The sequence below is a fragment of the Belonocnema kinseyi genome, chromosome 5 (assembly GCF_010883055.1).
Source record: "Belonocnema kinseyi isolate 2016_QV_RU_SX_M_011 chromosome 5, B_treatae_v1, whole genome shotgun sequence".
Lineage (NCBI taxonomy): Eukaryota > Metazoa > Arthropoda > Insecta > Hymenoptera > Cynipidae > Belonocnema > Belonocnema kinseyi.
Window position 1 is genome coordinate 60,736,487 of NC_046661.1, and position 13,926 is coordinate 60,750,412.

Sequence of the window (13,926 nt, forward strand, 5' to 3'; positions counted from 1 at the left end):
GAGGAAATTCGGATCTTTGAATTACCGTCACACGTCTCAAGCTGCGTCCAGAACATAAGTCATTTCTGCGAAAAGGATTTGCACAACGATTGCCCCAATCTGTTTTTGTTGCCATTATTACTTGGAAATAATTTTAATATTAGTTCCAATAACAAAAAAAAATGAATCAAGAATATATTTCCTAATTTAAGCAAGCAGAGCAACATAAAAATATCTATTATAAAGTCATCTGAGCTTCGGGTACAGAATGAATAGAAAACAAAAAATCAACAGAATGTATTCAGCTCATATAAACTAAAACGATTTTCTTTCTTGTGAGAAAGAAGTTTCTAGGCAGCCATGTAGCGGTCAAATTCTGAAGCTCGACATTCTTTCCTTAGACCACGTCAGTAAAATAGATATTATATGAATACAGGTTCAATTCGCAGCAGTACAAAAGATGTAGTTTGTATCACAGAACAAGTAAATTACCCGTGTTTTTGGAATAATGTAATTCATAAATTTGTATTAACAATTGAGTAGTTATATGCAAGAACAGCTTGCTTGTACTTTTAGAAGTCACTTGTGTTTCTTTTGTTTTGCACATAATTTCGTGGAGAACAAATGAAGAGCAAGTGCCTTCTGAAAATTCAAGTAAGCCGTTCTTGCACCCAACCGCTCAATTAATCAATATTTTCGATTAAGTGAATAGTTTTTTCCGATGACTTCATGCATTTTTGGATCAATGTGAGTAATACAAAAAAATGGCATACTTGAAAACTGTTCCGCGGTATGCTGCCGCATAACGCCCAAGTGCGAGCGCGAGGACTCCCTCTACAACCGGCTCTGTAACTCAATGAATTTCAATTTGTCCATTTTCTTATAAGCTTCTTTAGAATGGAGTTGTTTCCACTCTAGTTTTTTTCTCTTCCTTTTCATTTTAGACGGATCTATAATGTTTCTTGTATGGCCAACTTCGATGATTCCAACATATTTAAGGGCAGAAGAAGCAATTTCCCAAGCGGCAACACTTAATACTATGAATCTATCAGCGGTTTTTGCCGTTTCTTTCAATCTTTGCCGCTTTTGCATGTGAGGTTTTGAACGCAGCCGAGAATGCACGTCAGGGACCCCTTTGATCTAATAGAAATTGTTGCTCTCTTGAAGGTACTTTTTTACGCGTCTCATACTTTCAATATTGTGACGGGGTAAGATCGCATCGACAGGCAGCTATTTAAGAAATCTTACTAGCTTTAGATTAAAATTGTCTTACAAGACTTTGAACAGAGGACGAATCCCTACGACTAGGTGAGTAAGCTTTTATTTTCATGTACTTTCTATTTAAAGTTTTCATTTTATCTTTTTCAGATTCATGTTCGGAATGGATGCCTTGTACCGTAACTCTGCTAGTCGTTCTGCAACGACATCATCTACTTCATTCAAAGACGGTTTTTTTAGTTCCGTTTGCGGCCATGATCTGATAACTAACGTGGAGGATGAACCTCAGCCCGTCACCGGCTGTAGGGAGTACCCGCTCACTCAGTTCATGCGGGGTTCCTACTACGAAGCACTCCTATTTTACCCTTCTGACAACAGACATGGTCTATGTCATCAGTGAAATGTGGAACAGAAGAGACGAAATGTCAACTCTGTAAAACTGGTCCCTTACTTGTGTACAAAATGAGTTACTGAAGTGTTTCAAAAACATTCAGATATCAAATGTGTTTCAAATTGAAATATTTGTTTTAACTGATTGTGTTATTATAAGGCAGTACATGAATCTCGAATGGGAAAAAAGCACGTAAACATTTTAAAATAAAAAAGTAACACTAGCTTTTGCAGTGCACAATACGACTTTTGTGTGTTTTTGTACTTAATTAGATATTGTGAATGAAGCACTTCCAAGGGGAAATATATTTAATAAAGGTTTTTACTGTGCTTATATGGTCTTGTTCTTCGCTTTTCATCACTTTGGCGAAAAAAGGTGCACAGGAATGGTGTTTTCCGAATTGCCTAAGCTTGAGGGGCTATACCACTTTTTCTCAGTTTTCGACGTCGTTCTGGGAACCAAAGATATTGTCCGATCAAAATGAAATTTTTCACAGATGATACTGACAACAGACACAACATTTTCCACCCCGGTCGAAATTCTAATTCGAAAAATTTTGTTTTTCCACCCACCCTATTCGTGAATGGCTTTAGGTAAGAGAGACGTGCTTACTGATTGTGTGATTGTTCTCGACATTGAATATGTCACGACAAAGGCTCCCTTGCATGACAGACGTTTTGATGGTGGTTTGTTTGCGACATTGCAAACGCCTTGAGGCAGGCTCTCAGGCATGACAAACATATTTACTGACTGTACGACTGTTTGCAACATTGCAAACGCCTCAAACCTGGCTGCCAGACATAACAGCAATATCGATGGTGGATTTTTGAAAAATTGCAGTAAGTTTTGAAGTTTTCTGTTAATGTATTCCCATTCCCCTTGTATATAAGTGGTATGTTATTGCAGAAAGAGTCGTATATTATGTGAATTGTTTTGGTATAAGATTGCCACAGAATTGACATTCGGGGTTCTCTGTTTTATTTCTAGACAAATCTCTTTTTAAAAAGCGCGGTTCCCTTGTTGGTTTTTTGTTGCTAGTTTCCCTCTATTGTTTTTGGGTTCCTGTAGCAGAAAAAAAATAATATTTTTGCATTCTCTGTTAATAAGTCGAGTTTTTTCTTTCGTGAAACTTTTATATATTTTTGATTACTTTTCCATTTGTGTTAATTTAAATTTTGTTTTCCGTTGACAAAGGTTAAGAGTTAGTAGTTTTCTGGTTCTTCCATTCGTCTATTGTGGATCTTTATTCTTTTAGTTTTTCGGCTCCTTTTCTCTCTTCTTGTTCCTTTTTATGTTTTTCTAATTCTTCTTTTCTTTTGAGGAAATTTTCTCGTGGAAGATTTACTTTCATTTGCCGTCTTGCTTTTAGGTTTTTACTGTTTTTCTTGTTCTTTGCTTTTTAGGGCTTCAGCCCGCTGTTTGAAGCCTTCTTGTATCTTTCTATTGAAGTTGTTGGATTGTTTTCCTAATTGTAGGTTTCACTCTAGTAGTTTTTCGTTTTGTTACATTTATTTGGGTTGTCTTGTATGTGGTTTTGATGTTCTCCAGTAGAGCTGTCTTCCCACTGCTCATTCTTCTTCTTCTAATTATTCCAGAGATTGGTTATATTTTCCCGAATCGTTTGCTTTCAGTATTTGCCATACATGTCGCTATGGGTGATATGGAATCTTCTGTTCAAAAACTCCGTCTGTTCTTAGTTTCAGCCATTTGCTAGCCGTGCATTTTTCCACATGTTTTCACATGATCTTCTAAAATATTCGATTTTGTCATAATTTGCACGTCTCTAATGCGCAGGTTTTCTTTATTTCGGTCTTTATCTGTTCGTCGTAGTATAGTAGCTATCAATCTCCATTTTGTGAAGTTTGTTTTTGATTGGTTGTAAGAATTTATTCTGTTGATTGGCATAACCTCCTTAATATCCCGAGAAGATACTGTAACGATCGTCCATCCAAAAACATTCGTACTCTTCTAGTTGCGGTTCGGTACTAGGGTTTCATTTTTTCTGTACTCCTTTCTTTTCCATTTGTTCTGGTTTGGTTTAGTGTTGTGGCTTTTAAGATTTTACGGACATGACGTTGCGGGTGGAAGACAAAGTTTTGTTCTGGTATTCCAGCCAGTCTCTTTTTTATCCAATCCAATGCTCTTGAAGCTTTGCGATGGGCTAGTATACTGTTTTTTGCAAGAGTGTTCTGACACCTGAAGCACTTGTCATGTGGCTCCATTCTCTAAAAACTAGAAGTCCGTATTGTCTAATTTGTTTTTCGTGTCTAGTGAGTTAAAATATCGTGGGTCGATTAGGTCAATTTTTGAGTTTGGAGCGATGAGTCAGTTTGTATTCTTAATGCTGTTGATCATTTGCCATTTGCCATTTTGAGTGAAAGTATCTTAATCTAAATTTCCTAGTATTTAATGCGTCTATGAACCAATTTCTATGCCAGTTTTTCGAATTTGAAATCGTTGATATTCCATTCCCCAATGCTTTTTCCTTTTAGGTTTTTTAATTCATAAATGGTTGGGGAAATTTTCTTTTTGATAATTAAAGGTCCTTCGTACTCATCGTAAATCTCACCGTTTTTTTGTCTACCTTATTTTATAGTTTTGTCACAACTTTTAGTACCCTATCATCTATTTCATATTTTATCGATCTTCTTCGTAAATTATTACTATTCACTTGTATTGTATTTACTACGTCTAAATTTTTGTGGACTTCTTCTTTTATAATTTGTAAAAAAATTCTGTACCATAAACCGTGTGAAGAGTCCTAGGTGTTCCCCAGCGCGAAATGATACGGTTATGAAATTCTGATTCAATTTCAATTCCGTCAGCTTTTTTAATCGATATTATTTCCACCAATTTTGTAAATAAATCTACAAAGACTAAAATTTTTTTTTCTCTTTATATTAATCGGTAATGTTCCCATGATGATCCTGCTTGCATATCGTCATGGTTTTCTTTTAAAACCTGAATTCGTAATTTTGCAGGTACGACAAGTTGCCATGGATTATTTATTATTATTATTTAATAATTTGTTTTCTCCACCTAAGTTCGATACAAATGAATAACAATACAAGATACAAATATAGGCAAAAAGTAATCATGTGCAGCCAGATTAAGCAGCAGAATCAAAGGAAGTAACTTACGAAAATTGTACAAGCGAAAAAATGGTTCAAGACAGTCACGTCTCCAGAATGAATGCTTTTACTTGTGGAATCTGCTGGACATATAATGCAACTATGCGCAGCTCCTGTGGACAATTAGAGTTTAAAAGACTCAGCTAATACTGGTTTTTGACGTTCGTGGTTTCTGGGTGACTTAGATTGATATTTTTGAGTCAGAATAGGTAGGATAAACAGCCAGCAACTGATAAAGGTCTTCTGATACTGACAGGTTGCATATAGGGCAGAGTGTAGGAGGGTCTAATCTAAGATGCAGATATGATTGAAAGTCCGGATAGAGTTTAAGATGTGGAAAGACTTGGAGACTACTTTAATGGAGAGATCTTTCATAGTCGGGACGCCAGAGATGATCAAAAAAGTTATTTAGAAAAACATCCATATTTTCAATGAGCGACGTAGATTCCAAGTCAAGCCACATTTTCTCCGAGTTACATAGAGTTACAATCAGGTTTTAAGAACATTGCCTTTAATTCAAGAAAACATCTTTTAGGATACCCATCATCAGGCATGCCCAACAACCTCGACAACCATCTCAGCGCTGACTTAAATATATCATAAGCTAATTGTAATCTACCTGTCTCTAAAAGGAGGGCAAAATTCGGTGTGTGTGTGTTGGTAAGCCTAGTATTTTCTTAAAGAAAGAGGACTGTAATTTCTCGACATTCTTTTTATGAACTCTTTACAAAAAAGACCACAGTCTGATGTGTTGACACTGAAATAGACAAATTCGCTCACTACCTCCAGCTGATTCTGTGCGTATAAGAATTGGTGTTGGCACAGCCGACTTTTGTGATATAACATAACTTGATTTTGCTTCGTTGACCGTTACAAAATTGCTCATACATACAGTATTGAAATTCCATGCATACTGTCATTTCGTAAGTTCTTTTCTAGATTCAATATTAAGAGTGCAAAAAGGAGAGGACTAAGGATCTCACCTTGAAGCACCCCACAAGTTACCTTTACGGACGAAGTCAGACCCTCGCAAGTGCGTATAGACATGTCAGCGTTATCATAGAGATTTTTTATAATTCGTATAAGTTTAGTGGACATGCCTATCCTTAGAAGTTTGCTACATAGGTGACAGTGGTTTACTGAATCAAAAGCCTTTTTGAAATCCATATAAAAAGCAAAGATTCGTTGCTTTGGGATTGCCAAATGGATTTGAGTGAAAGAAGATAGGGTATAAATATGATCAATACAACTTCTTGCAGGCCTGAAGCCGGTCTGATTTTCTGGGAGAATGTTTACCTCGTTAACCCACGCAGTTAATCTTCTTAACAAGATCTGAGAAAAGATCTTAGTAATAGCATTTATAACAGCAATTTACGGTAATTATGAAGGTCAGATTTATAACCCTTTTTATACAACATAAATGCATTATTTTGGCCCAGCTAGCTGGGACTCTTTTCTCAGCCCAGATCCCGTTGAAAAGGCGCCCCAAGTAACTACCCAATTTTCTGGAAGGTTTTTTAGAAATTCATTGGCAATCCCATCCTCGCCGGGCGATTTATTGCATTTATATTTAAATAAAGAGGCTTTAATTTCATCAATCAAGATATCACAGTCCAATAAAGAGTGTTTGTTTACAATCCACTGTATGCAAATAGGGGCCTCAATCGAATAAAGAGAACAAAGAAGGTCTTGCCATGCATGCTTACATTGTTAGTCGAAGGAGACCGCAAACTAAATCTATTGACCGCTGCCCAAAAATCCTTAGGATTATTATAAGCCGCTAGTAAATTCAGCTGTGGATATTCATATTGCCTCTTCTTGGACCTACATAACTCCAGAAAAGATCTTTTGATTTTTAGATATTTTGCCACCTCCGTTTTGTCAAACCCCGACCTTTCAAAGACATTTAAAGAATGTCTAAGCCTACGGTGCGTGACTCTGCATTCTTTATAATCCCAAGGTTACTTTCCTGGAGTGTGCCATTTAGGCTTCGCAAGTAAATTCAACTTATCAGCAACAGATGAGATTATGAATATTAAATCATTATTTAGAGTATTTATTTCGCCACTGAAGTACGCAGAGTTCTCAGAAATAGACATTTCATGTATCTAGTCACAGTTGCGGTTTGCATTCTAAATTATTTTATTGTACAATAAAAATAAGTCTGTTTTTACACTTGTGTCCATCTATATGAAATACAAAATATCAAAGCGAATCGGAAGATGTTTGGATGACGTAGGCAATTGAAGTATTTCAAAATTAGAAATCAGGTCTATTATGCCAATATTACACGCGACAATATCGTTAACACTTATGCCCTAAAATCCAAGAAAAGTATAATTTCCTGAAAAATCTTTAGGGAATCTCCCATTTAATATCATTAGTTCACCATTCTAAAGACTTTTACCAAAAACCTCCCCCCTTGCGTTGAGTTCAGAGTACAATGATCTTCGCTTATACAATGCTGCAGAATTTTCGGGGAGAAATAACCTTCCAGGTCATTTAGGTTGCCAATACGAGCATTAAAATTGCCTCCTAAAAACATTGGTAAATCTGGGTAAACCAATATAACCCCAGAAAGGTCCTCCTCAAAAGTCTGCTCGAACAGCTTATCATACATAGATGGTTTAAAATAAACATTACCCACAATAAATTGAAATGCCCTCCGCGAACATTTAGAAAAAATACATGCAGGAAAAATGAATACAATTTCATAGTTAAATACCTCTTTGTTTATAAAAATTTCCGACTCTAGCAAAACGTTGTGCATTACTTACAATAGCGGTGTGATCAGGAATCAAATTAGGGGATTCTAATTTCTTAAAACTACCCATTTCTCGCACAAGCAGATGATGTCCACTTTCGGTTTTTCTGTACTAGCGGCTTTTGCAAACGCGACGCTTCTTACTAATTCTCCTGATCTCGTCAGAGCATCAGGGACAAGATTTGAGTTAACCTTGCGATATATGATTTCGTAGTCGTACTCAAAGAGTTCTAATGCCCATCTATCCGCGATTGCTTCAAAACTATAGCCCTCTAAATATGGCCGAAACTTCCGTATTACCCAAACTATAGCTAGGCATTCTTTTCGGATGCCGAGTATCGAGATTCTGAAACGTTTGAGCTTCTTTTCGCGTATACTATAACACAATTAACATTGTCAATTGTTTGTGTAAGTAAGGCTCCCAGCCCTGTTACTCGCGTCAGTTTCAAGTTGAAAGGACTGTGTAAGGTCTGGACAGGTTAAAATGGGTGCTGAAGTTAAAAGGTCTTTAATTTTTTGGAAAGCCTCATCTTGTTCTAATCCCCAATCGCATGTTTTATCTTTTTTCAGTTATCTATTCATTGGTTTTATTATTTTGGCAAAGTGTGAGATAAATACATTTTATATACCAACTTGCAATTTTTATTATGCGCTCTAATTTTTTAATGCTTTTAGGTTAAAGGAATTCGAGAATTGGTTGGATTTTTTAGTCGACTATTTGGAGCCCTTTGTCGTTGACTCTAAAACCTAAACATTTTATTTCTGAGCCGATGATTTCACATTTTTCCAGGACTGATAGATAAATTTGCATCATTTTTTTAATATAATAAATGTTTAAGTATTTTAAACGGGCGTGCAAATTTCTAATCACTATCAAAATGTGATATAAATAAGAAAAAACGCTTGGTTTTAAGTCTGGGGTGATAATTTTGTTTATAGTCTCTGGAAAGTGGCTGGAGCATTGGTCAGACTAAATGACCTCCTTTTAAATTGTGAAAGGCCTTTTCGAGGGACTGTGAATGCTGTAATTGGTTTAGAACTTTCTTCTAGTGGAATTTATAAATAAGCTAACTTCAAATCAAATTTAGAAATGAATTTTGCTGATGTCAAAGTGTCTAATATTTCTGTTATGCGTGGCATTGGGTAAAGGTATTTTTTTTGTAATATTGTTAACCTTTCTAAAATCGAAACAGATTCTGTAATTTTTCGCTGGTTTTTTTTATCATTACAATAGGGTTTGACTAATCCGAACAAAAGGTTCTATTATATCCTGTTCTAGTAATTTGTCTACTGTTGTGTATTTTTCCTAAGCTATTGGTAATATTATTTAGTTTAATAGTTTTATTTTAAAAAGAAACCCATTGATTTCTATTATCGTTTTCTGATACCTCATTCGCTTTTTGAGATTCACTTTTTGATTTTCTCCGATTTGTAACTTTGTTATATTTTCAAAGATTATGATCTCTATTTGTATATTCTTTCTCGTATTTGCTATTATAATAAATTTTTCCTGAATTATTTTCCATACCCTCTTTTCTAATTCAAAGTTTGCTAAAACTAACTGAGTTGTGAACGCTTGAGTCGTCGCTAGTGGCCTATGTGGGGATGCTTTCGAGGGGTTGGAAAATGTTGCTTCTGGGGATACTTATTAAGCTAGAGATATCCTTCGTAGGATTTATGACAAGAATTTGGGCATGTTTGGTTGTTCGGCATTGGTTAGGATCAATAGGAAGGAACTATAGGGATTTCGCAATATTTTACCGCCATGTTACTTTTACTTATTTCTCTTGTGTTTTTGAGGTTAATACTACGTCCCTAATTTTCTCGGTTTTAACTTCCCTATTATATTTTACTCTAATGTCAGGTCTAGTTTCGGTTCTTATGTCCGTTACTGGGATGGGTATTGCGTTCGAATGAGCTTCCATAGGGTAGCGGGTGGGTGGACTCTGTGGTAACCACCAAGTTTCTGAGTCATAATCAAGGGTCATCTGTAGGGTTTCCAGCTTATCCGTACCTGAAATTCCCACAGATTTTAATTTTGGGACCAACCCGAGCATAATGTGTTTTACTTTCTTTCCTATTAAAACTGGAACTACTACCTGTCTAATTATATCCACGGTTTCTCCGTTTGCAACCGTTAATTTCCGCGAAACTGGTTTAAAAACTGAAAAATTGGAATTTTAGATTTTTTCCAATAATTCCTTCCCCACGTAGGAATGTGTGGCACCTATGTACTAAAATTTGAAATAGACAGTTTTCGAATTTTATCATCAGATGAAAACGTGTTTCTGTTATTTCATCTTTATCTGAATTTAAAATTCTGGCGTTTCGGTGCTAGGTTGTGATATGTTTGACCTTACTACCCGCCCTTCCAGTTTTCCTGGTTGTAGGCATAATAAGGGCATTTTCTTTTAAAATGACCCGTCAATCTGCAATGGTAGCAATTACTGTTATTTATTTTATCATTTGTGCGCGAATTTAAATTCTGATTTTTATCTAAATCGGAATTTGTTATATTTCGGGGGTCCTTATCAGAGTTATTATTCCGTTTTTGGTTTTTCATGCCACGATTTGATTTTTGGAAATTGTGTTTGTAATCGTTGTTATTATTTCCTGAATTATTGTCCGCTTTTTCTATTGGGAATTCGATCATTGGGTTATTTTCACCCTGAATTGAACTTAATGTCATTTGGTTAAATGGTGGAAACATTTGGTTGCAAGGATTGAATTGGTATCTTGGTCTATTGTTTTGTAATCTAGGTTGGAAATTTAATTTGAAATCTAAGTTGGAAATTTGATTGAAAACTAGGTTGGAAATTTGATTGAAATCTTGTTTCGAAATTTGATTAATATCTTGGTTGGAAACCATGTGGTAATCTTGGTCTGAATTCAGGTCTGAAATATTGTTGATATTGATTTAGGAAAGGTAGAGATAGAAATCCTAATGATGAGAATGGAAATCATTTTTTGTATCGTTTTTTACCCTGATTGTTTCGCTTTTCATTTTGGTTATCATTTCGATCATTTTTATTTTCCCTATAATCTGTATTATTTCCCTAATTATTTTTATCCCCGTTATTATTGTTACGTCCTTCTTTATTTTTATCCTTCGTGTTAGGTACAGTAATTTGTAATAATTGCCTTCTAATTTTTGACTTGGCTAGCACGGTTTCCCATTCTTTTCCCAAAAATTCAAAGTCTTCAAAAGTATCAAAATCGTTTATTTTATTATACATTTTGTATTTAATTCTAAGATTTTCGTAAGCTCCACGCAATTCCCATTCGCGGCTTTTTCTAAGGTATAATTTTTTAAATAGTTTTCTAATTTCTGTCAGATACGATTGAATTTCTTGAGTCCTTTTTTGATTGCAGAATTTAATTTGTTGCCTAATTTCCTCGGAAAATCTTCCATCAATATAGGTGTTTTTCAAATCTTGGAAAATTTCCGAGAATTATCTACAAGAATTTTGATTTATCGAACACCAATCTTTTGCCTCTTCGATCAGTAGTGTGCGTAAATTTTCTAAAATATCGCAATCATTTATTTTATATTCTATTTTAAATCTTTTTACTTCTTCCAAGAAATGCGAGGGACTATCGTCTTTATTATTGCGAAATTTAATCAGCCAATTTCGCATGATTTGAAACGGCGTTTGTATCATGCCAAAAGGAAAATAAGTAGCTGGAATTGTTTGATTATTTTGATAGTTATCGTATTCGTAATCTGAGTCTCAATTGTTAATGTGTACTCGTGACCTGTCATTTGTTTTCTAGAGTCTACGTGCTCTGTTTTGATATGAGTTATTTCTGTCTTCTAAATGTTCACTGTCGTCGGTATCTCGTAATTTTAAATTATCAATTCTTATTCTGCTTCGGTTTTCAATATCATTGTAAGAAATTTGGCTAGGTTCTTGTAAGTTTTCTCCCATATCAAATTGGACAGATTACCTGTTACGAAATTTGCTCTTATTTTTTCTAATATTTGCTTCTATTATTCGCGGGGAGATTTTCGTTATCCCAATAGAATGTATTGCCTATGGGATCAAAGGCGGGGATAAGCGCGAATCTTGTACAAATATCATAGATATTATATAAATTTAAAAATTTAATGTAAAACAAATGTATGATAACTCTAAAAGAGTTCTACGATCTTCATATTGAACTCCGATTTAAAAATGTAATAAGATATATGAAGAAATTCATGAAAAACGTTGAAAATTTTAGTAGAAATCACATCTGAGGTATTGAGAGTTTGTGATCACATAATTATAAGGTCTAGATACCTCAGTTATGTTAAATGTATAGCAAAAGTCTCGAAAAAATGATAAAAAATCTCATAAAAATTCGATCCGAGGTGTCGAGTGTTTGTGAAGTACTTCAATATAAGATCTATAAACCTCAGTTCTATAAAATGTAGCTGCAAGTCTCTAATGTGCAAAGGTAGAGATATTCCCTGCGGTCCTCGCCCCCAGCCTAAGCTTTTGTTTAATGTTTAATATATTTCTCAATTTCTTTTACGCTTTACAAGTTTTTAATGATTCCAAATTATTTTAAATGATTTTAAGAAATTTGACGAAATTTTAAAAGAATTTTCAAGAGATTTTAGAGACCTTAAAATACTTTTTATGAGTATTTAAACAAACTTTCAGGAATGTCAAGGGATTTAACCAGAGTTATTTGATTTAAAAAATGTTTTAATTTATAAATGAATTTTAAAAGATTTTAAAAAATCTAAAAGAGTTCAACATGTTTTCCATTAATTGAAGAGATTTTAACTAATTTTAAAGAGTTTTTTAGGGATTTCGGTAGAATGTAAATGAGTTTTAAGATTGTAAAGTAATTTTAAAATATAAATAATGTTTCTGAATTCCGCCGTGCATAGCTGTCGGTTTGCAAAGAAAAAATATTATTAGAGTATAATAATAATAATAATAATAATATAATAATACAAAAGATTAATTTTTTGCAGCGAAGAATCGGTTATCATTTTATACAACTGTTCTCTATAGTTTCGAGACTTCTTCGATATAGACTGTATTTTATATTTTATAGAACTATTTTACGTTTTTCATAATCTGCCTTTTAATAGAGATGACGTCACTTTGGCCTTTGAATTTTATAGAACTTTGTTACGCATTTCGTTAATAGTTAAACGCAATGCAAAACAAAGACGATTTCAACTTTTATTAAACTACCCATCGTATCCTCTACTATAGGATTAGTTCTATAAAATGTAATGGATATTTTGTTTCTTGTAGTACTAGTTTAAGAGTGAAACTTAGTAAAAGAAAGCAACATTTAATGCCACCTACAGCATCGGCGCGAAATCGGCGCACAGTAGGAGAAAAAGCAAATTTTTTGGGCAAAAATTGACTGCCAGTGCATTTCTTAACGGATGTTGATTTTTTTTTTCAGAATTAACCGTAGGGCTTCCAGGTGTAACATATAAATGCGCAATTTTTATTTTGACTTGAAGAAAATTTGTTATTTAACAACAAACTTACAACTTTTTGTCGCTAAACATTTCCATGATAGCATTTCTTCTTAAACTTTGAAATTCATTTAAAAAAAGGTCATAAATCAATGTAAAAACTAACTACAAATAGTTTATTAGTAGATTAAAGTAACACAACATTTTTAATAATATTATGAACAAATTAATTAACAAAAGTCATCTTTTCGTGATTTGCATGAATAAGCTACTTTTAACCTATAGCTTTTGAACAAAGTATCTCAGATAATGATGCGCACTTACAATAAGTTAAGAATAGCTAAGGATTGGAAATTATCGAAACAATTTTTATAAACAAATGCACATTTAGACAATTTTTTTATAAAAAGGGTTTATTTTTTTTCGGAATTTACTTTAAAAATTTTAGCCTAAGACTCCTTGCTATCATGTTTTACAGTGCCAAAAAAATGTGCATTTTTTAATCAATTTTTATTTAAAAAATGCACATTTTGCCCATTTTTTGATGAAAAGACTTGATTTTTTTGTGGAATCAACTTAAAATGTTTTTCCTAAAGACTCCTTGCTATCATATTTTTCATGTTGACTAAAAAATTTTACACTGAAAAAAATTGTTCTTGAATCAAGAAAATATTACTTGATTCAAGTCAATCGCATGTACGAATGGGGACGATAGAATATGAGTGTGTTCCAAATAAATAAGTACTTGTTACTGTATGCTTGGAACAAGCGTACATTTTCTTAATCTGAGAAAATGTATTCTTAGATAGAATATCGCATTATGTAATTCGCGCACTGTTTACTTACACGTGTTATCGTACGCTCAGACGCTTTGATAAATCGCACTCGCCGAAGATTGAACCCTCCCTACCTAACTACGAGGGTAGTTCAATAAGTCCTTAGAATGAAGTATAAAAACAATTTTTTTTGGGTAAATTTTTTTTTATTTTTCAACATAATCTCCTTGGAGCTC

The 13,926-nt window shown here is 34.0% G+C and overlaps 2 protein-coding genes across 2 annotated transcripts in view; one reads left to right on the top strand and one right to left on the bottom strand.

Annotated features, from left to right (window-relative positions):
- Window positions 1-1,730, top strand: part of LOC117173503 — a 131,075-nt gene extending 129,345 nt beyond the window's left edge. The window contains exon 3 of the mRNA XM_033362119.1: window positions 1,348-1,730. Within this exon, the coding sequence (XP_033218010.1) occupies window positions 1,348-1,380 (33 nt within the window). The 3' untranslated portion in view covers window positions 1,381-1,730. The remainder of the gene's footprint in view (window positions 1-1,347) is intronic.
- LOC117173502 (probable tubulin polyglutamylase TTLL1) overlaps window positions 1-13,926 on the bottom strand; it is a 491,055-nt gene that overhangs the window by 380,129 nt on the left and 97,000 nt on the right. The window lies entirely within an intron of this gene.